We start from the raw sequence: 24,748 nt of genomic DNA, 5'->3' as shown, positions 1-24,748 counted from the left end.
CGCAGTGGTTTTAGGAGTCCGGAGCTTGAGACCCTAGTAGTGCTAAGTTGTGGCACGATAACAGCGAAGGACTGGAATCAACCTGTGCACGATCAGGAGGAGAGCAAAAGAGGACATACAAAAAAAGCAAGAGATATTACAAAGTTCTGGATGTTCTGTGTCTTCGTACACTTTTACACAGTACTACACTCGGCCAGCCTCTCCTTTCGATACTTTGACTGCGACACAATTTTATGGGCGAGGAGAGGTCACCTCAGTACGTATAAAATGACGTTGCGTTTCTCTGTAGCAGTACGGACAAGCAGTAATTATGAGGCTTTTCCTTGCAAGCAGAAAGGTAAAAAAGTAGATATGAGATATGCAAGCTTTTCAACATTTCTAGGCAACTAATGATTCTACACAACGACCACTTTCTCTGGAGGCTGAATCTAAAAGATGTTTATTTTATACTTTGCTGACCCGACATAACAAATGAGCAACGATCAGCTTAGTTTATTCGGCCTGAAGTAGTTTTAAGGCACTTGAAGCAAAGATGTACTCGGCGCCTCAATTTTCCGCCCCTAATTTGGTACCAAACAGTGCCGGATGACCTAAACCCAAACCAGGGTCCCTCATGCCTTTATTATGATCATTAAACCTCCGCGTAACGGTATGGGAGAGTTTCACATAGTGGCCGCAGTGTATGCACTGCCGCGCTAATAGAATGGCGTCGGAGCGGACGCCGATCAGACTCCATAGGCGTTCTGCGCATACGTCAACCACTGCGCAAAAGTCAAATACCATTAGTGGCATGAGAACATTCTCGCCAGACGTGCAATTTGCTTCGCCGTTATTGTACAGCGCCTAAAAACGGGCATGCCAGCAATTTAAAAACTCCTCCAATAAGGCACTTCGTGAGCAGGTTCACTTGCATTTGTTGCAGCCGCCTAGTTAAGGGTACAAAACGCACACTAGTGAGGTCACCGTGCTTGGAATCTGGCTTCTGCACGATTAACCTTACACGCTGCAATTCATTGCAATTGCGCTTAATATAATTTTCTTGCTGCTCGTCGCTGTTTATGCTTCAATTTTTTTAGCACTATACGTGTTTCTCCCTTTGGTGACAGTTATGTTTCATTAGAGTGGCAATGCTGACATTTGTTGTACGCCTGCGCGTTAATCCGGTTGCAAATGCGCCTATGCAAAAATACCTCGAGCGTATACCTTTGAGACGAGGCCAGCCATTTCGTGGTGAGAGACTCTCGGGTTCATTTTTGAAAGAAAGGAAACACGACCGCATGTGTGCAAACGGTTTGTACCCAAGACGTTATTAAGGCAAATGCTTTAAGTAGCTCATGAGTCGAAATTATAGGCGTCAGGGGTTATCGAAAAATTGATCGCCCTGCGTTATGGCACCAAAATTCAACGGCTCCAAAATTGATGGAAGCCCACGACCTTTGATGGGGCCGAAATTGGGGGGCCACCACTTATGGTCGAACACGCGATCTTTGGTATTAATCAGGGCGAAGTTAATGAAGGCACAGTTAACTATGGTAGAGTTATTTCAGGCACTTGAACCCACTACCATTGCTGTGAGAAAACAAGTAATAGCAAGTAACAACGCACTCGAATGAGAATGTCAAAGTAATTTAATGAATGTATCGGGAACGCGAAGGATTTTGCCTTCGTCCTCTTTAGCGTATACTAAAGTGTTTGTCGACTTTCTGCGTACGCAGGCGCACAGTGAACGGAAATGTTCTGTGGCTGCAACGCGATCTATCTAAGCTCACAGCAGACCTAAGTGCGGTGGATTTTTTTAAGACTTATTCTCTGAGGCATTTTTCAAGGCCGGAAGAAAAGGCTGGTACAGTGGTTCTCTTGTCCTAACAGCTCTGTTGTCCACTTATGCTAGTCAGGAAGCTCTTTGGAAAACTTTTGACTAGCATAAAAGTCTAGAAAGATCCCGCACAAAAGGTGGACAAATCAAGCTGATGGAACTTCATATATGGTGGCATGCTGTTTCAGATAGAAATTCCTGGAGCCGAATTATGGAAGCTTTCTTCTTATAACTGTTCTTTGTTAATGGCGGCCACCTTCGCTAACAACAGGTTCTGCATGCTCATTGACTGACATCTGCCCTAACAAACAGTTCAAGCTTAACATTGCTGTTGTGCGCATGAAGCAAGGTTTTTCCTTTTTTGCCATAGGAACAAAAGCCCGCGCTTTCATGAAGTGCAGTAGCGATTATCGCAGCAATGGTGGTTCCATTTTGACGCGTCCAAAGCAGCTGAACATTATAGAAACAACCAGTGCTGCTTGTACAACCTTTCGCAATGTTGTTCGTACTGCTATTCTGCAATAAATGACGCAGACACTGCTTTGTATATATTCCTGCCGCTGCTTTTATCGCAAGTGCTCAACTTAGGGTGGTTGATCTCTTGTGCTTAGGTCTCATCACCCATCTGCACCATTTCTATACTCACTAATTTCTTTCATATCACTTTTCTCCTTTCTCAGCATAGGGTAACCTACTTAAAACTTGCGCTAAGTGCCCTCAATGAGATGTTGCAGTAACCTCCCTACATCTCATCGCTTTTCTTTTATCTATTTCCTATCTCGGCATTATGTGACCGTATCGTGCTACTTTGTCTATTGTGGTGGCACCTCTTTCTTCCTTCTTTTCAATCAAGAGACACGGGTATTCTACGTATTCAGCAACAAAGATAACTATAGCTATATATAACTATAACAAAAGTAACTAAAAAGCGTATTTAGTGGAGGTTGAAGCACGACTAAGTCATTGAATGGGTGTTTTTGTCCTTACCTCACGGCTCTTCATCAAATTATAACTTCAAGATGAACGAAATCGCCCAAATATGGTTGATCATAATGCTCCACAGTTTCAACTAAACTAGTGCCAGAATAAGAAATAATTATTTAAGGGGATACTAAGAAAATACACGGTAAATTTCCCAATACTGGCCACGTTTGCCATCTTCTCGGAGGCGCAGTTTTCGAAGCGCTAGTATTTTTTGCGGTCGGCCATCACTGCCGCTTGGATATTGAGCACTCTAAAATGCAACAGTCGCTTTAATCACTCGGTGATTAATAAAGGCGGAACTTCACTTCGCCCCCACGAAGTAAGATAGCCACGCCCGCTTTTCTTTTTTGGCACCCTTGCATATTCATAAGTGTGGTGTTCTCAAGACACGTACCGTTCAAAACTGAAATCGTCACCGAGCCTGTTCTCGCGGCATCGTGCGAATCAGCTAGCTACCGTACTTCAAACTTGCGCTAAGAACCCCCTTGAAAAGCTAATAAGCTCTTGAATTTTCAGATCAAGGCTCTAAAACAACAGTGCATTGCTTTCGAACGCCCCAGATTCTTTGCATCCACAAGGAAACTCAGGTGTTATGAAAAATCAAAGCTCCAGCACTGTAGAACAATTCGTCGATGTTCATGAAGCTCCATGCACGCAACTAACGGGCGCTGTTGTTACTGCGTTCGCGTTCTATGTTCACTTCGAGAGGGTGAATGGAACTGGCGCGGGTCAGGTCGCGCATACGGGTCTGTGAAAACGGAGGACAATCGGGATCAGCAAGTTGAGGGACGAGATGTGTTGTGTGGCGTGAGCTGCTTTCTGCATTTCGGCGTCACAAACGTAAATTTCTTTTTTCGCGCGCATTTTCTCACTCGCGTTACGTGCACTGCTTAAGTTTCGCTCTGCTTTTTTATGCTTACGACATTCGTAAGATGAGGGCTTCGCTCTTCACTGCTGCTTCGGCGTCATTAACAAAACAATAATTAGAGCAACCACGAAAATGTGTGTTTAGCAGGCCCATCTCGATACCCGCACGGAACATAAGATGCGCGCGGCAAATAAACGCCAAATTTACGTGCCGATAACCGACTCACTTTCGACACAGCAGTGCTCTTCGCGGTGAAAAAGCGTCAGCTTGAGATGGGGCACATGGACCTGCTCTATCTCTAACCACTCGTAAGCTGTTGTAAAGGTGTGTAGAGCGATGTGCACAGACCCGGTACCTGCTCTTCCATTTTCCGCATCGTACGACGAACACCTACTCGAGCATGTTGCGCTGTCTTATAAGAATTTTTCTTCATTTTCACTTCATCTGCAAATGATTTAGAGCGAAATTTTTCCTGTAAAAAGCCATAAGGCGTTTTTCATTCCGTTTGAGAAATAAAATTTCCTAGCTGCTAAAACTCCTCAAGCGCTGAAGTGTATAAGTGCGTTGTATATGAGACAGAATGGCGCCACTTAAATATCACGCAGTAATAGGTGCGCCCAAACAAGCCAAGCAGCCGTTCATGTTCTCAGACAATTTTTCGTAGCGAAGCAAGTGTAGCTCATCGGGAGCGCCAACTTAACCAAAGCTGATGTGGTTAAAAAAAAGAAAGAAAAAGAAAAGTATGAGTAGCATTGCCCAATCTTTTTCTTCGTAATTTCTTATGCCGTTGGCCGATTGCCTTCGCTATTAAGATTTCAAGCGTCAGGACCGACAGAGTTTTCTTTTATGAGCTGTTAGTAGAATTCCCAATCTTATCCTTGGTAATTTCTAATGCCCTTGGCCGATTGACTTCGCTAATAAGATTTCAAGCGTCAGGATCGACAGAGTTTTCTTTTATGAGCTGTTCTAGCATGGGAGGTTTTTGCGAACTCAGGACCAGATATTTTTTTTTTGAGGTTAGAGGGGATGGGGACGGTGTAACCAAGGGGTCGTACTTCCTAACTCGTTGCATTAATTAGCTCTATAATTCTCAATTTACGCCGCGGGTTTGGTGATATCGTTCATCAACTTCACCGGCTAGGACGCGCGCCGTGCCTTTTCTGCCTTGTTTGTGGACACACAGGGAAACGCTTCAGCACTTGCTGTTGAGCACTTGCGGCCCCCTGGTTGTCTTCTTCTTCTCTGAACTCAACTGTCATCGTGTTATGACTCCTCAAAAAAATGTTACTGCAATTTATTTCTTTTATACGAGAACCTGTTTATTAAGTTATTAATTATTTAGTTAATTAACTATTTGAATTAATTAATGAGTAAAAATTTATTTGTTTATTTATTTATTTATTTATTTGTAATATCGTGAGGCACGCAACATGAGTTGTGGTTACAGACTAAGCGAATACAAAGAGTTGAGTCACTTAAGCATACGCTTACAAGGATGAAGGCGAACGCGTGCGCGCTCACGAGGTATTCATTAAATTACTTCGACATTCTCATTAGAATGCGTTGTTAGTTTCTATTACTTGATTTCCCTTTAATTGTTTTTCTCTTAATTGTTTCTGGTCGCCTAGACATCTCCACTAGTCCTGACAGGTTAATGGCACGTTAGAACGGTCGTGGCAATTCTATGGAGACTATCAAGACTGATACGCAGGCTCATTGAATATATTTTTTTTTAATTTTAGCACTTTAGTCGACTGGGGTAGCTACATGGGATTACATACATGGTGCCTTCTTCTTTTTTGTTGCGCAGGCACAATGAGGGCGACAAAGAAAGGCAAATTAGCCAAACAAACAGCGCTACCTTTAAACAACAGTTTTATTTACAGTTCTTGCATGCGCAATCGTACTCCTCAAAACATGATAAGACACGTGTACATTACTCGGAAAATATGAACAAAACCGGGAGAACCAAACGCGGGCACTTTTGTGGCCATACTGATTATTTTAGAAGCGTGTGCGCGCACTCAACACAAACCGAGATAATCGGGCTCTTTCTTTAATTGATTGAGAAATACGCGCGCATTCGCTTTAATTTTGGCGCCATAACGAGGGACTCCCAATTTTCGACCTATGAGCCACCTTAAGCTTTCGCCTTAACAATATAAGGATAAGCATAATAGTACAGGTTTTTTATGCGTTATCACCGCTAGACATGAATTCTTCGACGTCGGATTTGAAGCCAGCAGGGTTGGTGATTGCAGCTCAATATGTCTAGGAGGGAATTCCAGTCACACACAGTAGCTGTAAAGAAAGCACTGCTGGAGCGTGGGGTTGTGGCCATGGGTTTGGGAGAACGGCATTCGTGTGCGTGGTCTGGGAAATGCGACGGACGGGTATAATTACTTCGTTATTACGTGGCAGCCAATAAAAACAAAAGCTAACTTGCCGTAATTGTTTAGAAATATTATGCGTCGATCAACGAGCAACACGGCGTACATAATCTTAGCCTACATCAGCTTAGCGATGTTATATATCCCATCCTGTCCCTGAAGCGGGCTTTAACATTTACGCTACCACCACGTGAAATTCTGCCCATGTGCCAAATAAGAACAGTAACTTTTTTTCTTGCTTTCAAGGCCATCTCCTCTACCTTTTAAGTACATACTGCAATCTGTAAAAAAAATGTATGGCTTGTCATTATTTTGGCGTCATCACAGAATGTACAGAAAGCCCGTAGATGCGATTGTCAAATGAGCAATGGTCTGGCAAACTCGTTATGAGCAGACAGCGACTTCATTCTTATGCAATACGCTACTTTATTACGGCGTATGTTTCAGAGAATCGTAACACCATACGCAACTAGGAGTCTGGCTTTTTTGAATTCACGCACTTATCAATGCACAGCTGTTTTCTAGGAAAGGCGTTGCAGTTGCCTAGTTCGGCTTTTGGGAGACACCGGTTTTTGCTCTCAGAGTAGTAAAACCAGCCTGAAGCTTTCAATCCGTAGTCTAAGTAACCTTTGCAGTAGCAGCCTGCAAATGAAGAACGAAATAAATGTAAGTCACCTCGCTAAAAGGTGTACCTCTAGATGACATAGATAGAAAACTGCGACACGATAACGCAATTTATTAGGAGCGGCTCTTACAATAATTATGCATGGCCTTCAAAAAAAATTTCACCAGGAAGAGCAAGTGAATAGATTAACAGCAGTATTTTAATTACTCTTTTTAGTAGCGAGTAGACAGTCAGAGGATGCGTCTTTTTCAGTATCGTGGCGCTGTTCGCGGCTATTGCTTAAGTCTCCTTTTGTTGTGAGTACCCACAATATTTCAAGAAAAGGAATGCGCAAAGTTGACTTGTCAATTAGAGCGGAAAAGCACGTTTTATGAGACCTTTTGCGCATAGAAGTTTCCTCAGGTACACCGGAAAAAAGCTAATAAAGAATAAGGACTTCTTGGTATATGCGACAAACAAAAGTTATAGCAATCATAAAAAGTCATTCCAGTATTTTTTTTTGTATTTACTAGCTAAACACCGGTACAAATCAGGCACAAAGATTTCCAAATGATGACATTGGGGTGATGATGTCGATATCAGTAAATCAGTTGATTCTATAATTGAGAACACAGGCTTCAGTTTTGTGCGGCTCAACACTTTAAGGTTTTTTTTTTGTTGTTGTTGCTCAAACCGGCAACAAGAGTCAAACCAGCGGACATACACCGTCGGCTGTTAGCGCTTAGCTATCCTCCCAACAACCCGGATCTGGGGCCTTATTGCATTACCACACCATCAGTCATTTATTTTTATGAAGCACTGCGTGGTCGTCAGCAGATGTCAGTTGACTAGGTCCAGCAAGTTGTGGCTTCATGAGTAACCAAACACCTTCTTTGCGGAGGAATAGAGAAGCTAATTGCACGATGCCAAAAGTGTTCTGTCACGCAAGGGATATGTGAAAAAGTCATAAGTGTAGCCTTCCTTACCTCGGGGAATAAAGATGCTATGCGAAAATTGCATTTTATGTTTTTATTTATCCTCTTAATTAAAGAAATTATTGTGTGCTACGTAAGTTGTCGAATGAAAAAAAGACTATTGGATTTGTTATGATTTGTGTGCACTTGATAGGTTTCTGTTTTTCTCTGCTTCGTGGAACTTAATTTAAGTATTTCTAGAAAATGAGTCAGTCAGCTAGCTCATGAATATGTCTTCACGGGCAAGTTTAATGTACGGTTCGCATATATTTATAGTGAGCATCAGTGGCAGGAAAAGAAGTATTTTAATACGAAAGGATTGTAAGCACTATTACGCGGAAATGCAGCGTCGGTGTCGCTCCCCAGCGATGGTACCAAAAATCGCCCATAGCGCAAAGAGTAAAAACACATTAGGAATACTCACATTGACGTCAAATTACAATGGGAGGTTCCGGCGAACCAAGTGAATTTTTGGCTTTGAAGAGAAAATTTTGTAAATTTGGTTTGAAATCAAACACGGGTCTCCGGGGTACGCGACGAGCATTCTTCCCCGACGCCACGGCGGCGGCAGGTACGCCAAGTGCCCGGCGGAACGAGTGGATGCACCTCACCTCGGCTCCGTGATTTCTGAACTGTGAAGGTGAAATTTCGACACGAGATGGCCTGATCCCACAGAGAAACGGTCAGTGAAGGTGTTGGACAATTGCTTGAAATATCTTTCGGCAATTTCCTGCTATTTCTCGAGCCCCCGGAGCGACTTTTGTTACCGAGCCGGGCGCTGGCTTAAAGTTGACCTACCATTCCCTAGAAACGCCGAGGCGGCCGCCGTTTGGGCCTCAGTTCACCGGCGTTTCCAAGACCACTCCCGCCTCCATGGAGCCGTCTAGCAGGATGGTGTACTGTCTCGAAAGCGAAGATATCTCACCGGAAAAGTTCGCCAACTATCCGCGATAGAATGGGGCCATTAATGCCCGGAAAATGGCCTACCCAACTTTCTACGCTTCGCTGTCGGCGGTTAACTCCGGCACGTCCGCACAAGATCATCCAACCCGACCTCGTCGTTGCAGCCCAGACAAGACAAGCAATCTTGTCGTAATTTACGACGGCCTGCTCCGCTAACCAAACTGCCCGCCACGGGCTTCAAAATCATTTTCCATACACGCGGTAGCCTCGATTTCCTACTCTGCAACGGCGAAATGCTACTCCCGCAACATGCTTCATGTCAACCACAACGAGGCACGGCTGCACAATCACCTCAGGATCAACCCGCATAACAATTTATTCGAAATCAGCACGCCAGCGTACGATCGGTCACAAAACTATGTGCAAACGAAAGTCCCGAAAATCCACGACCAGCAATTCCCTTCTCCATGCTTATATCGCCACGCGTGACGACGCCATCCGAGGCATCATCTACAATGCAATGTACGATAAGTTGCAAGAACAAATCTTTCAAGACCTCTTGGCTCTGAACCAAAGCAAGTTCTTCACCACTGCTGACGCTTGGCCACTCGGTCGAACCAAGTCTATCTATAGTCACCTTCGTCGAGAGAAAGACCTTTCCCAAGCAATTGAACTTTTACGGGGCTTTGTACGCCTGTCACCCCTTCAAAGCAAAGGTGGAGGCTTGCTACAACTGTTGGAAACCCTGCTTTTGCGCAGACGTCTTCCCACAGCCAGTTACCAACCGCTGCCATCGGTACGGAGAGCCACACCCGTCCACGGATGTTCCTCCCTGTAAGTCCAAGTGCATGCTGTGTAACGGACTCCACTTTACCGGCTTAAAGAAGTGCGGAGTGTGCTTCACGCGAGCTTCAAACTCACGCTCCTGCCACGGGCCGCCGACAAGATGGTCGCCCAGCAGGACAGCACACCAGTCCCGAGCTCTAGTCGGCGGTTATCCCGCAGCCTGTTCCGATCCAGTACCAGACAGTGCACCGGGTGACGGGCCTGTTTCGGGTCCATCTCAAGAAAGGGATGCAACAGGAGTCCGTCTTCTACCTTGCCACCCCTCCCTGGCCAGAGGACCCAGCCCACTGAACAACAGGTGAGCTTGAAATCACGATCGCGCACCTTCGGTAGCGAAAACGGGAAGCTCAGAACACAACTCCATCAGCAAAGCCTCGAGATCACGGAACTAAAACAACTGCTTCAAATCATTCTACAAGAACTTCCCTCACAACAGCAAAGCTCCCCTGGAAACCCCACTCAAAGAGCTAGCACACATAAACAACCCCCCCCGCCACCTACCCCCTCCTTCCACCTCCTCTTCGCACACGGCACACCTGCTCGCAACCCTCCCACTAAACGCAAGGTACAAGCAGAGGCTGACTATCTCACGCCTATGGACACCGAGCCGCTGATTGCCTTGACTGCAACCATACAAACCACGCAGGCCAGCCTCGCCTCCATGCTAAAAGGCAATACTGCCTAGATGGACAAAATCGTCAACCTGTTGACAGTGCGCGAACAGCGCCACGGTGCACAAGAGACCACCACGGCTCAAGTGTGCACCCAGCTTAAGGCGCTTTTACTCCATAAATGACAGGATCGGCACAAGCCGAACAATACCCCCGCCCCCAGCCCAACATGGCTGTACATTGTAACGAGATAAATGTGTGGCAGTGGAATTGTGAGAGTTTCCGTGCGAAACGAAGCAACTTACAAATTCATCTATAAACCCTTCCGAATCCCAAGACTCGCATCCTGATCGCCTTACAAGAAACACAAATTAAGACAAAACTTTGTAACTATTCCACGCGTGAGCCAGAAGGAACGACACCCCCACGGGTTGTCATACTCATCCATCGTGACCTAAAGGCTACGGACCACTCCTTTGGAAGTGAACGACCAACATACATAGCCATCTTGTCAAACTTCCCCCCCAACTAGCAAAGGCGGTAGTCTGTTCGTTCTCTATATATACAGCCCACCGAAAGGCGCCGCGGCCCCTCTCCTTGCAGCCCTTCAAAAGGCCCTTTCCAAGTGGCAGACACCCCCTTATAATGGTCGGTGACTTCAACGCCAACCACACGAGTTGGGGCGACAAGAATTGCAGAAAGGGCACGCGCTTTGGACATTCATCCAGAATCAGGGCCTGTCCCTCATCAATGATCTAGATGACCCAGCTAAAACAGGAAACAGTGCCCAACTTAACACCAATCCACACCTCACCTTCACTAAGAAAATTGCTCACAGTTGCCGGACCAACACAGAGAACTCATTCGTGAGCGACCACTGTGTCGTACATACAGAAATTCCGCTCAATTCACTGACGCGATCTAATCGATGTCCCATAGAAATTGTAAACTGGGATAAATTCCGACAGATTTGCAATTAAGCTCCCAGCTCCATTGACAATCTTCACACATGGACTCAAAGCCTTTCCCAGTACGTAGCATTAGCTACCTCCCCAATCCCAGACATTCCTGACGTCAACATCGCAGACAGCCATCTCCTTCACATGTGGGAGCCCCACGCCAGCCTTCGAAAACCATCGTTATGCAACAAACGTAATAGAACACTCAGGCTACGCATTGCAACACTGGCTAAAGAGACTGAAGCCCCCTCGGGGTAGTTGGCTATGGTATGCGACTGAATGAGCAACAAACATGGCCTAAAGGACATCTGGACACCTCCGCTGTCTACTGGACCCAGGTCACACCAAGAACAACCAGCTGAAAAACGCCAACCAACTCCTCCACAAACCCCCCTACAAGATGAGGCCCTTCTCGAGATCCTCAAAGGACAATACGTCACTACCGCTGCACGCACACCATTGCTTGACTACCGCGGCAACCGAACCCCAAATTAGATGCAGACCTCTCCCCATCGGAAATGCGGGCAGCCATGTACAAGCTCAGAACGACATCACGTCCAGGAGCAGGCAACCAATATATTCGGGAACCTGGATGAGCACTCCTTACAGGCCATCACAGAGCCCATCAACGAGTGCTGGCAAAATGGAGTGCTCCCGGTGCAATGGACGCATGCTAAAATCACCTTCATCCCTAAACCAGGAAAAACTTTGAATCTTAAAAATCTCCAACCAAACTCTGTAACCTCCTGCTTAGGAAAACTTTTCGAACACGCGGTCCTAGGCCGCTTGCAGGAACACATGCACGAACAAGAGCTGTTCCTTCACTCTATGATTGACGCGATCTTTTCACCCAAGGCGCAATGTTCCAGCACTCGGAAGAAGTACTATACCCCAGAAACGATAGGCACACCAGGGCCATCGTGTGTGTGGACCTCATTAGGGCTTTCGGCAACGTTGACCAGTCGGTTCACCATGGACGCTATGTCGAATCTTAACGTAGGGGAATGCGCACGATCCTACGGAGCGGCCTTCCTCCGCAACCAAATGGCAGAACTGACATTCGGTCCACTCTCCTCAACAACCTTCCAACTAGTGAGTAGAGATACACATCAGGGCTCACTCCTCTCTCTGTTGCTTTTCAATACTACACTGATTCCCGTAGCGAAAGCCCTCACAATTACCCACCGCATCTCCCATTCATCCTACGCTGATGACATTACCCTTTGGACATCCACTGGTAATGTCGGTGAAGTGGAGTAAACCCTAAAGACTGGGGTGGACGCCGTCGCGGCGCAACCCACAGTGGGGGGCATCGCCTGCTCACGAACCAAATCCGTACTGCTTTTACACCCTCCAGCGTGCTGCGAAGGCACGGGTCAACATCGAGTCAACACTTTTCGAGCCATTCGAGTCAACATCGAGAATCAACAAGTTACTCAGGTTGACAAAGTACGTATACCGGGCAAAATTATAGAGAATAATGGCAAGATTACTGCTACCATTAATAATCTCACCAACAAAGTTCACCCGACCATGGGACATATCTGACGAATTACGAACCACGACCGAGGGATGCGGAAACAACTTTTCTTCCCTTTTTTCACAACAACTTCTTCTCCTTCCAACGCGGAAGGAGAAAAAGTGAATGCAATAATCAGGCAAGCCTATAAGACGGCCATCAATGTCCCCAGGAACACGTCGAATGCGCGTCTTATCCTTATTGGGGTTCACGAAACCCTAAATGATCTTGTCGAAGGCCACAATGCAGCACAACGTCAACGCCTATCATCCACCACTATGGATCAGCACATTCCCTCCGTCATAGACGTCAACCTTCAAGCTCCTTCAGATCCAGGCACTCGACCCCGAGAGCAATTCAGTCCCATTTAACAATCCATTCACTCCCCAAAAGTGTCCGTCCAGTCCACCGTCCAGCAATATGGTACTCACCAAGCACATGCCTTGAGCGTAGTGTCCAACAGACTTCAACCTCTAGTTTCTGGTTCGACAAAAGCTCCAGCCTCCCTAGAGGTGGAGGAAGCGGCCATTGCCTTGGCAATCTCCTCAACCATTGCCACACTAATCTTTCACGAGGCAGGATTCACACTGCTGCTTTCAAAATTGTCAATTCTATTTAAACCCCGACCAGATCAATTCAACTCCAATGGGTGCCTGCTCATGCGGGACACCCTGGCAATGAAGCGGCCCACACCACAGCTCGGGCGCACGTCAGCCACGCAGGGCCAGCTACAGATCCAAGCAGCGCACGTGAATGCGTGGTTGCCTATAACAAAATTTCTCTCCACTATAAGGAACACCGGCTGCCAGTAACCGCACCCCCCTCTCCAAAACAAATCCCTCTGTAAACTCGAGCATGTGACCCTGCGTCAGCTGCAATCCCGTACCTTTTTATCCCAAGGTCACCTTGCCCGTATCCACCTCGGCCTTTTCTACCCTGAATGCAGCTTCGGTGGTGCACCCAAAGCAGACTTTCACCACATCCTCTGCATCTGTTCTGATCTCCAGCCACTCTCCGAATGGTAACTCACAGACGTAGATCGATGGGAGATCGCAGTGTCCAGCTCGAACCCGGCTGCACAAAAACAGCTGGCGGGCTGGGCTCTAAGATTCGATGAGAGCCACAAGCTCCCGTTCACCCTACGCCATAGCGAGCCGATCCATCTTTTGGTTGTAAGCATAAGGCTCAAGAATCAATAAAAGTTTTCAACAGCACCTCAGAGGCTCCACGGTTCTGTCTGACTAAACCTGTGCCTAGTACCTGCGGTATTGGGCACGTGACGGAGTAGCAAATGGAGAGAAGGTAGCGCCACGTCATGAGTGTATAAAATCACTATAAAATGGAAGGCATGCACTGTCGCTGTTTTGTTTCATGACTTGTTGTTTCTGGGCGGTCGTTCTCAAAGTTCCGAGCACTAACTTGGTCAAGAGTGTAAGACAAGGTATGACCAACTTTACTTATATAATGGCGTGGCAAAATTACCGTGCTTGAATGCAATTAAATCAAGTTTGTCGAGCGGTAGCACGGTTTTGCTTGCTTGGGAACGGACACAGGCGCTGCTCGGCGCCATCAGCAACTGCTGCATCTGCAGTTGCACTACAAGACAGCAAATAGACGCTACTTGGCGCGGCAGCTGCAGCGAGTGAATTGATCTCCATGTTGCGACTCGCTTGACTCGCTGGAACTCCTTGTACGCACTCGGCGCACTTTGTCCTTGTCGCAGATCGCTTTCAATATACGAGGGCACAGGCTCCGTACGCAGCAGCCGCGGGTTGTGGCAGGCGAAGTCCAGTTTGACCTTAGCAGAGATCGAAGGTCAGATTTACGGAACCAGGCATTTTTATCTTTTTTACTTCCAGTAGTAGAGCCATCGCTCTAAAAAACGTTAATGCCCAATTGGAGGCCATTGAGCGATCGTTTGAGTTTCATTATTGACTCCTCGCGGATAACGAAGTGCCTTGAGACGCTTGGTGCGTTTTGGTTCGCTCTTGCCAAAGCGCGGTAAGAACTTGCGACGAGAAGGAATGAAAAACAGAACATTTCAGCAAAGGGCCTATAATGCTTTCGCATGTCCACAGGCAAGCAGTCTTAAGTGTGTCCAGAATTTTTATACAACTAATGAATATACGATGGGTCGGGAAGCGCGTCATTTGCACTGAGGAAAAGTTGATCGTTAGTAGCCCTATACATTGTGGAACCGCTGTTCCACAATAGCGCGTTACACGGACGATTACTTGATTTTCTTTTCTCAGAATACACTTCCTGCCGTCATATATCAACACGGTCAAACAAAGGTGATTTTATTCGACTCATGAAAGCCATAGTACGCTATTATGAAATTGTTTTAGTTGAAAGTATTGAATAAGAAGGGCCAGTTCTTCCTGGATAAAAAGTTTCATATGAAGTTAACAATTTGTGGTCTATGAAAAATTATTTTGGACATTGTCGCTGTTACCTGGCGATTTTGCGAAGGCTCTGTTCATGGTCGTTATCCCTATTAATCTACGTCACAGCTAAAAACAATTACAATATAAAACTGCTTGCCGATGACTGCGTCATTTGTAGGAAAAATATTACATAATAAAAGAAAAACACAGAAAATCATAATCAACCTAATCCTTCACGTACACTCTAAAGACTTGGTGCTACAACTTCCACGTATCAATTAAAGTATACAATAAAACATCGGCCACCATGACCATAACCAGGAAAATAACACTAAAAATTGGCGCGCGAGTGGCCGCTTGATGCATTTTGCATGTATTCGGCGCCTTATTTCACGCTCCGAAAAACACTTTCATGTACCCCATACTGAGCAGCACAAGATTGAGTCAGCAAATTTTCATGTTGCTCTACAATTTTCTCATTCACATTTATGTTCTTATAATATTTGAGAAGTTAATAATTAGGATCAATTCTGTAATTATGCAATCTGAGTATCGCCAAGTGACGGCAAATCAGATTACCTTAGTTCTGTCCAGCCACGTGGCATTTCCATATTTTTAATGTTTGGCTAGAGGTACGTGGACACCTTGTCATTTTCTCATTCGCACAAGTTAATCTATCTGCTGTTCCATGAATAATGCTGTGTAAGAATGTCACTTTTTATGGAATCACGCGCAATCACCTTGAAGCACTATTCACCCAAATACGTGTTATAATAACGTGCACATGAGAATTTCTTCCACAGTCGAACAATTACGTTATCTCCAAGTCAAAAAGAAGAAGAAAAAGAGCGCACAAAATAAAGAAGACGCATACCTCTTGGATATCCACATTGATCTTTCAGTTTGTAACATCCTGAAAGCAAACAAGTGCAGTTAAGCAGCTGAATGCATGTGTCCACGTATTATTCGATTTAGCTGTATACATGCATATTAGTTCAAACTCTTGCTTCGTTCAATGTTGCAATTTCGTCAGGTTAATTCTGCTATTCACAGAAGTAGCACGCCTTCTCCGAATTTATTTGATAGTGAATAGCCGCTATCAGAAAGCGCTATTACAGCCTTATGGGCGCAGCAAGCGTTCGCGGTCATCGGTTGACGAGTGCTCATATATTTGCTGATTTGCGCTTGACACAGGGCTTGTTAATTCTTTTAGTAGGTGAATTTTGCTGTAATTGCTGTGACAGATAAAACTACGAACCATAGTTGGTTTACTAGCCGCATAATTTGCGGTCGCTCTCATACACGCGCCTATGGGGTGAAACTATGGGGATAATTACGTAGAAGTAGAATATTATAGAAAAGAAGGCTCTGCGGAATGTGAAGGTTCCGCTGAAAATCAACACAATGTAAAGCAAGCAAGTGCAGGGGTTCAATAAAAACATCGGCTCCGGCTGCAATTCTTGTGTTGTGTACATACGGCGGACGGAAGAATCAAATTCCCGAAAGAACGATCAAGTTGTTCGAAGTGATCACACATCATACTTCGCCTGAGCCTATGCAGCCGAGACACATGAAGTGGTAATATGGTGGGCACCAGGAACATTGAAGTGGTAAGAGACGAATTGTCTATGGTGTGACATCTAAGTGTAGGTTAAGGAATAAAGAGCGGAGCTACGCTAGTGCAATCGGGGTGAAGATGTGTTTTTCTGGGGCGATGTCACGAAGGAACTGGGTGTGTGTCAGTCCTTGTGTGCCACTCTTGAATGAAAAAAGAAATCTGCATAATTTTATCCATGCAGGGTGGTATCAGACCAGGTGCAATATTTATACAAATAATCTTGTCTGAATATGTATTTAGGCACGGGGCACGCGCTGACTTCTGGCGGCGGTACTAGATGGCACAGCGTGTCCATAGGGAAAATGCAAAGAAGTTGAGGAAATTAACCGATGACTAAAGCAAGAGGTCCCTCTCTGTCTAATGTTATTCACGCTTTATTTTAAGGGCATAGAAAGACGACTGACAAAGAGTGTATTGTGACTTCATAGATCTTACGACCGTATTGAAGAAAGGAATAACATCAGTTCCCCGGGCTGGCTTATGCCGGCGGCGTACTGCTACTATTGGACAATTCGAGATATTTAGACTTGGCGAATATGTGTGGCAAAACTGCAAAAATGTAGACCTTAAGCTTAGCGAACAAAGAATCGAAAGTTGTGATTTTTAAAGAAACAATGAACGACGACGCGGTGAGTGTGATGCTCATGGTCAAGCAAATGTGTATACTTGGACGCATACACAAGCGAAGGAAAGACCAACTCAAGCACCCACAAAAATGATAAAAAATAAGGGGAAGCAGAGGACTGCAAATAAGCATAGCACCTTTGAGGCTACAATAAATATGGGGTGATGCATGGAATCTAGAGAAGAGTAATGGTGCGAGCGCTAACGTTTCCAAATGTCAACCTGTGCTCAAAATCAGATATCTGTAGGCGGTTGGAAATTAACTAAATAGCAATCGACCAGTTGGCTTTGGGGCCCCATGGTAAAACCACGAATGTGCCAGGGCAGGGTGATATGAATTGCCTTCTTTTGAAGTCACGGAAGTGCAGAGCAAAATTATGTTTGACGAAATCTTCAGAAACATGGATGAAAATAAATGGTCGCGTAAAGTGCATAAATATTCGTACTTCCGAAATGTAGGCACGGAATGCGTGAAGAGTTTGCGGAAGTTAGCGAAAATGTACCGGATAATTGAAAGTGTGAAAAGGCAACCAGGAGTTATCAAAACATAAAATGAGACAAAAAATAATAAATTTGATGCACAACATTGTATTAAATTAGAAGCTTTAACATGGCTTCGCACACTCATTCGGCAGTAATAATTTTGCGAATTAGTCCGAGTTTTTTAGGGATCATCATAGATTGATTATGTCTACCTTGCCAGATTTCGACCCCCTTGTCGACGCCGGAAAATATACTGTGACGCTCTGAAAAAATAATTTGGCTGAAACGACTCTAGGATGTGTCGATGACGAGAACTTTTATAAAGAATCATGGCCCACAAGGCCCTGAGTTCTTTTTGTTTAGGGTCTGATTCGTTTACTACGCATAGGTCGTGGTGAAGACATAATTTTTGTCCAGGAAGGTGATAGGGAGGACTGCACCCTGCCTGGGCGTTTATCGAATTTTATCGAATAAGTTTATCCAATTTTTCAATAAATTTGTTACCACCACCACTTAAGTCACCTCACGGGCATTCAATTCGAAAGCATTCTGACTCTTCCGCGCAGTGCTTTTCACTTGGTCATGAGCTCGAATGGGGCGAAGTGTATTTTGAGGGCGGGCTACTCAAACTGTTGACATGGGACAAGCCAATTCTTAGAGTGCGCCAGGTCGGTTTTGAAAGCGGGTCAACTCAATTTTCGAATTGGGAAATTTTGGGGTTGGGCCGCAGAAAGTTCGGGCGTGGGTCAAGCCAATTTTGAGAGTGAGCCAGGTCGATTTTGAACGTGGGTCAACTCAATTTTCGAATTGCGCTAAGTCAAATTTTTTAGGGGCGTGGGCCACGGCGTCTGTCTGGCCTGATGGCTATTCACCATGGGATCTTGCAGTGCACATCGCAGCCTGTCCAGCACCAGGGAACGTTACGTCATCAACTGGTCACGTGGGTTTTTTTGCCATGGGATAATAACGCCTGTCGGTGGCCGGATTTTCCACTTCAGCGGATATGTAAGGCTTTCACCTTGGAATGGTTAAAGATAGAATACTGGTACAATTTCTAAGATTGCCCTAAACACTATTGTGCACATTTTTAAGGGTACTTTGCGGTGTTACGGATGTAATTTAGAAGGCAGCAAAATGAAATAAATGTAGTCATACCTTCCGTGAATGGTTTCGCGTCGATTTCACTGGCAATGTATGTCCCTACGATAAAAAGTACAAAAATCTTCTGTATTTGTGTAGAAGTCATTATTTCGCTCGATGCGCCTCTCTCATTCGTGCCTAGAAGCAGAACTTCGGGGTTTTATATTTGCTCACAAGTTCGCCCATTTTTCAGCTGGACAAATGATCGACGATTTATACGTTTTTTCCTCGGAATGTTTGTGACGTAAGGACAAAGTTCGATTGAGATATCGCAATTAAACTTCAAGTAGGAATGCTTGCCCAGAGAGTAAGATATCTTTTCTTTTGATCGATGAATGCGTTAGTCCATGTAGACAGGCACGGATGTCACGATTGTTTAACATTTAGCCGCGAGTGTACGTTGCCCCTTGTGAAATTCGTGAATATCGGTAATTAGCTCCGAGAGAAGCGAGTGCCGAAGCAGGAAGGCACCTGGAGAGGGGGAAGGGAATCGCGCGCTGGGGAAAGTGCGGAGGAGCGCGCTTGCGGCAAAGCGACGCCACCTAGATAAATGTCTCGTTGGCGTTGACCGAACTAAGGTGACTGTTTGGGCATGCTGGTAGGATATTTATGCAGCTTTTTGCGCACAAGACGAGCACAGAGTAACAGACTGAGGAAAGAAGCGTCGCGGGGGAGGCAGGTAGGCGGAGACGCGCTGGGTTGACCTTCTCTGGCAGTTGCCACGGTTTCTGTGCGGATGTGTACGTACCGGATCGCCCCCGCCTTCTGTATGCTGTATGTGCGGGTGAAAGCGTGCGACGGTGAGTCGCTGTTTGCGGCTTAATCTCGCGCATTGAAAGGAGGAAAGCGAGGAGGAAGCGCGACGTCTTCTTTCGCACGCGGAGCAGTGCGAGAAGGGAGGGAGGGGGGCGGGGCGCTCTACGCTGGCGGCAACTGCGTATGGCGTGACTGTGCGTGGTCGCGCGAGCCCTATCTGAAAGCGATTGCGAAGCGTACAGACTGCAGGCGTCTTGGCGTACTGAGGGTCGATAGCTTCGTGTGCGTCATAGCACCTATACGCTTGTGCGTCACCCGCGTTAGCGAAGTGAAAGGTCACTAACTTTTTTGCTCAAGCAAGCGAATTGTTAATGAAGATGTACGCGTACGCAGAGGCGTTTATTAAGGAGAAATATTTTCATGTGTTTGTGTGCTGTAGCTGCATGACATTTCTCTAAAGTACGGCAGATAATTATGCATCAATTAATGCTTCTCCTAAATCGTTTTGCCTAATCGTGGTCAAACGTGTTTTCTCAGATGAAATACCGAGTACTGACTACATAGAAGACCCAAATTTTAGCTCCGCCTCGCTAGCCTAACAAATGAAGAAAATGTCTGTTGCATTCTGGATCGCTATCACATAATGTCGAAGAAAGGAGAACGTTCGAGAAACAGGACAAGCATGTTCTTCAATTACAGAGAGAGAGAGAGAGAGAGAGTAATATAGGAAGGCAGAGATGTTAACCAGTCAATAGTCTGGTTGGCTACCCTACGCTGGGGGAAGGGAGAAGGGGAAGCGAGAGAAGGGAGAGAGAAGGTGTAGATGCGTGTACGGACAGCACTTGAGCTAAAGATGCTCGCGCAAACCAGAATTTCTGAGAAAGCTTAAACGCGCCTTCACTGTCTTCTGAGCCGGTGATCGGTCAGGACGGTGCTCTAGTAATGTCTGTTCACTAAGAGGACGATCATCTAATTTTCTCAATGTGTTGGACAAAGATTGTCTTTGTGCTTGAAATTGAGGGCAATGGCACAATAAGTGTTCAATGTTCTCCTCGCATCCACAAACATCACATGCAGGACTATCAGCCATTCCAATTAGTGCTGAGTATGCATTCGTAAAAGCAACTCCAAGCCATAACCGACACAGAAGAGACGCTTCACGTCTGTGTAGACCGGCTGGAGGTCTGAGTTGAAGTGACGGGTTTAGTCTGTGCAGTCTTGTGCGCCTTGTATGTGTGGTGTTCCACTCTGCTAAGGAGTCGTGGGTGCTAAAATACCAAGGTGTCTCGCGGCGTCGGTCCTTGAGAGAGGAATGGGGACGCAACGGTATTCTTGGTTTGATATCCGAGCTGCCTTATCGGCGTCATCATTTCCTATGATACCGCAATGACCTGGTATCCACTGGAAATAGATATCATGGCCTTTTTCTCTTAAGTGATGGACAAGTTCCGCGATTTCGCACGTGAGCTGATCGTGACTTCCATGTTGGAGAAATGACTGCACACATTCCAAGGCCGGCCTTGAATCACAGAAGACTGCCCATTTTCTAGGACTTTCAGCCTTCATCACATCAAGCGCGTCGCGGAGAGCCGCGAGCTGTGCAGCTGTAGACGTAGTGACATGGGAAGTCTTCAACCACTGGGTTATTCTCATTGTTGGTATAACTACAGCGCCACCGGAACTGGTTGATGTAGTTGATCTATCAGTGTAGACGTGTGTGCAGTCGCTGTATTTCTCGTACAAGAGAAGTAAAGTTTGTTGCTTGAGCGCCGATGATGGCAAGTCCGACTTTTTCTGAAGTCCTGAGAGTCTAATGTTTGCTTGAGTATGGCGTATACACCATGGATGAATGGAAGGCCTTGCCGCAGGTGTGACCTGTCCTGAGAGCGGCACGGCGCGCGAAGATAGTCGCACTGAATGTCGTGTGGGGCCTAGCTACAGGGAGACTTGCGAGGTGGTGGGTAGGGGTCCGGGCGAAGGGTCTTATGTGCACACGCATTGTTTCAATGCTAATGTGCGTTCTAATAGTGGAATCTTGAGCGACTGCAATAACTTCAGTCGTTGACGCACTCCGCGGTAGACCAAGGCATATCTTGAGGGCTTGGGCATGGATGCTTTGGATTATATTGAGGTTAGTTCTGCAGGTGTTGGACATGACCGGTAAGCTGCACTGCAGGAATGCAATAAAGAGGACCCAGTACATTTGCAGCATGGATTGTATTGGCACTCCCCAGGTCTTTCCTGCAAGGAACTTGAACATATGGCAAAATTCCTGTGAGGTGTTTTTTCACATAATTCACATGAGGCGTCCAGTAGAGATTTTTGTCAATGACCACCCCCAAAAATCTGTGACTCGTGCTGTACGAGATCAGTTTTCTGTCGAAGGATATCACGTATGGATACATTAATTTCCTGGTAAACGCCATGATACATGGTTCGTATGATACATGAAGTCCTTGTTCTTGAAGGTAGGATGATGTTAAAGTGGCTGCCTTCTGAAGCCGCGCGCGAAGTTGCAGTCGCGTCACACCCAACGTCCAAATGCAAATGTCGTCGGCATAGATGCAGAGGCTAACAGTGCATGGCAGGATGTCCGCAAGGCCAACGAGTGTTAGACTGAAGAGCGTTGGGCTCAGTACTCCGCCCTGAGGCACCCCACGGTTACTGTAATGCGGGGAGGTCGGGCCATCCTCGGTAAGTATGAAAAAGGATCTCTTATGTAGATAGCTACTTATCCAAAAATAGACTTTGCCGCCAAGTCCTACTGCCTCTAAGGCGTTGAAAATCGCTTCCTGGGTTACGTTGTCGTACGCTCCTTTAACATCCAGCAACAGGGCAGCAGATAATCTTTTGCCGGACTTCTGGTGCTCGACGTACGTCGCAAAGTCGATAACGTTGTCTGTTGAAAAAGGGCCACGCCTGAAACCGGCCACTGCATCTGGATATACCTGGTAATGTTCGAGGTACCATTCTAGCCGTGCTAGAACCATCCTCTCCATTAGTTTTCTGATGAAACTGGCAAGCGCAATTGCTCGGTACGACGCAATGTCTACAGGTGACTTGCCAGGCTTGAGCAGTGGAATTAGGCGACTGGTCTTCCATTCCTGGGGAACAGTACCTGTCCGCCAGGAGCTGTTGAACAAGAGCAGGAGCACTTTCCGAGCCTCCTCGCCAAGATTACATAGGGCACGGTAGGTTATACTGTCGGCTCCTGGTGAAGATGAACGCTTGCCAAGGCCAGTGCAGCTTCGAGTTCCTCCATGGAGAAAGGGCGGTCCATGCGGGGGTCGCGTGAAATCGGTAAGTGGTGGAGCGTCGATTTTCCAGCGGAACTAGTTTCGCCAGCGCTCTTCCTGTAGAAAGCTTCCGCGACGTCAATCTCGCTGCATTGTCGGTGAAGGGCCAAAGACTTAAAAAGGGGGCGCTGATGAGGGGTTCCAAGGAGACCACGAACAGTTCTCCATATGTGAGACAAAGGTTTTCGTGGATCCAAAGACTCGCAGAATGACTTCCATCTTTGCGATGCGAGTTTTTCCATGCGACGCTGAATTTTCTTTTGGGTTCTTCTGGCCAACCTCAAGTGATGTACCGACTTCGTGCGCGTGTATCTCTGCTCTGCACGGCGACGAATTGCACGAAGCTTCTCTAGCTCAATGTCGTAGTCGGTGCGTTTATACGTTCTCAGAAGCGAATGATTGGCAGCCTCCAGGGCACTCTTTATGATGTCCTCTAGGCTGGAGAAGTAATTGCGACAGCCACATTCGACAATTGATTTGAACATCGGCCAGTCGATACATTGTGTGGCGCCGGCTAACTAGGAGTCCGTCAACCCTTCAATCCTAAGATAAGTGGGTAAGTGGTCACTTCCCCGCGTTTTAATATCCGGAAACCACCTGACCTTTCTAGTGAAGGAGCGTGAAACAAAGGTGAGGTCCAGCCAGCTACAGTAGGTAGTTCCACGCAGAAAGCTGGAGCTTCCATCATTTAACAAGCACAGTTCTTGTTCAGAGGCAAATGACACTAATCTTCTGCCTCTCGAGTTTATCTTAGAACTTCCCCAGAGATGGTGGTGGGCATTAAAGGGAAGCTGAAACACATTTCGAAAAAAAAAGAGTTCCCTGCGGCATTGCACAGTTTTTAGTCCATTGAACACGAATATCTAGTGTAAACAGGGCACAAGCAAACGAAAGTGGCTGTTTTTTTGCAAGAGAACGCGCACCAGTGCCTCAGGGCATCACGCGAACACCGCTGTTGCCCGTGATTGGTCGGGACCGCTCTGACGTCATTCACGGAGATCGCCGGCCGGCGCCGCCGTTTCAGAGCGCAGCACGCTGTTCTAGTCTGGCTTTACGGATGAGTTGTAAGCATTATGGAACGTTCTCGCTGTCTAGGACAGCTTGAATTTTCGCCTCACATCTTCGAACCGACAGCCGATACAGAAAACGATGGCGGCAACGACGATGTTGAGTGCGCTAACAGCGAGAACGGTGTGTGCACTTTCTCGCGCATTGGAAATATTAGCTGGTACATATGTTTTTTCATGTAGCTGCAAATTGCAATGACAGGAGAAAAAACGTGCTAAAGTGTCACTGGGAACTTGCTGCTGGAAGAATGCCAAAGCACTAACTTATTAGATCGTAAACACGGGTGCCATTCCGCGATGTCAAGCACCTTGCCGCTGTTTGTCTAAAGTTCAGTGTTTTTTTCGTGTTGATACACAATCGCGAACATAAGTACCGCGTTTCATAGCGCGCACATACAGTGCAGCGAGGTACAGTCATGGAAGTTGCTTATCATACACATCCCGATCGAGATGACCAGGGGGATTATATGTGCAATATTCAGACTATGGTTCGACGACTTTGCGATTGCGGCTCGATCAAGAATCGGTATGCGTGCTGCATGCTAGTGTTGACATACAGATATTACGCAGTTTAGCATCGCCGTGTGGTAAACACGGTAACTTTACGGTGACTGCAACTGTACGTCGAATGTCGCTACGCAAGCCTAGCAAAGCTAGCAACAATGCGTTTCCGCATTGGTCGTGAGGCTATCCGGCTACGCTAAAACTGTGTTACAAGGCGTTCATGGCTGCAAATGTTCGCATTTCTCGAGTGCATCAATGTGGGCACCGGAACACCGGAATTGAAATACCGATTGCCCGCATCGTTGTCAAGCTCCGATGATAATTCCTGTCGCGGAAATGGTTCGAGCACAGCACAGTTTTCATTGGCACGAAATTCTCTCTCCTCACCGCACTGACCCA

The 24,748-nt window shown here is 46.3% G+C and overlaps 1 protein-coding gene across 1 annotated transcript; it reads right to left on the bottom strand.

Annotated features, from left to right (window-relative positions):
• Positions 1 to 6,506: 6,506 nt before the first annotated feature.
• Positions 6,507 to 18,871, bottom strand: LOC142558103 (uncharacterized). Its single transcript, XM_075670262.1, has 3 exons — positions 18,742 to 18,871; positions 15,736 to 15,774; positions 6,507 to 6,700 (listed from the first exon to the last, which is right to left on the bottom strand). The coding sequence occupies exons 1-3, from the start codon at positions 18,830 to 18,832 to the stop codon at positions 6,528 to 6,530; spliced, it is 303 nt and encodes a 100-aa protein (XP_075526377.1). The 5' UTR covers positions 18,833 to 18,871; the 3' UTR covers positions 6,507 to 6,527.
• Positions 18,872 to 24,748: the final 5,877 nt, after the last annotated feature.

Source organism: Dermacentor variabilis, chromosome 9 (genome assembly GCF_050947875.1).
Source record: "Dermacentor variabilis isolate Ectoservices chromosome 9, ASM5094787v1, whole genome shotgun sequence".
NCBI classification, from domain to species: domain Eukaryota; kingdom Metazoa; phylum Arthropoda; class Arachnida; order Ixodida; family Ixodidae; genus Dermacentor; species Dermacentor variabilis.
The sequence above is the reverse complement of the archived record's forward strand: the minus strand, read 5'-3'. Positions and strand labels throughout refer to the sequence as shown.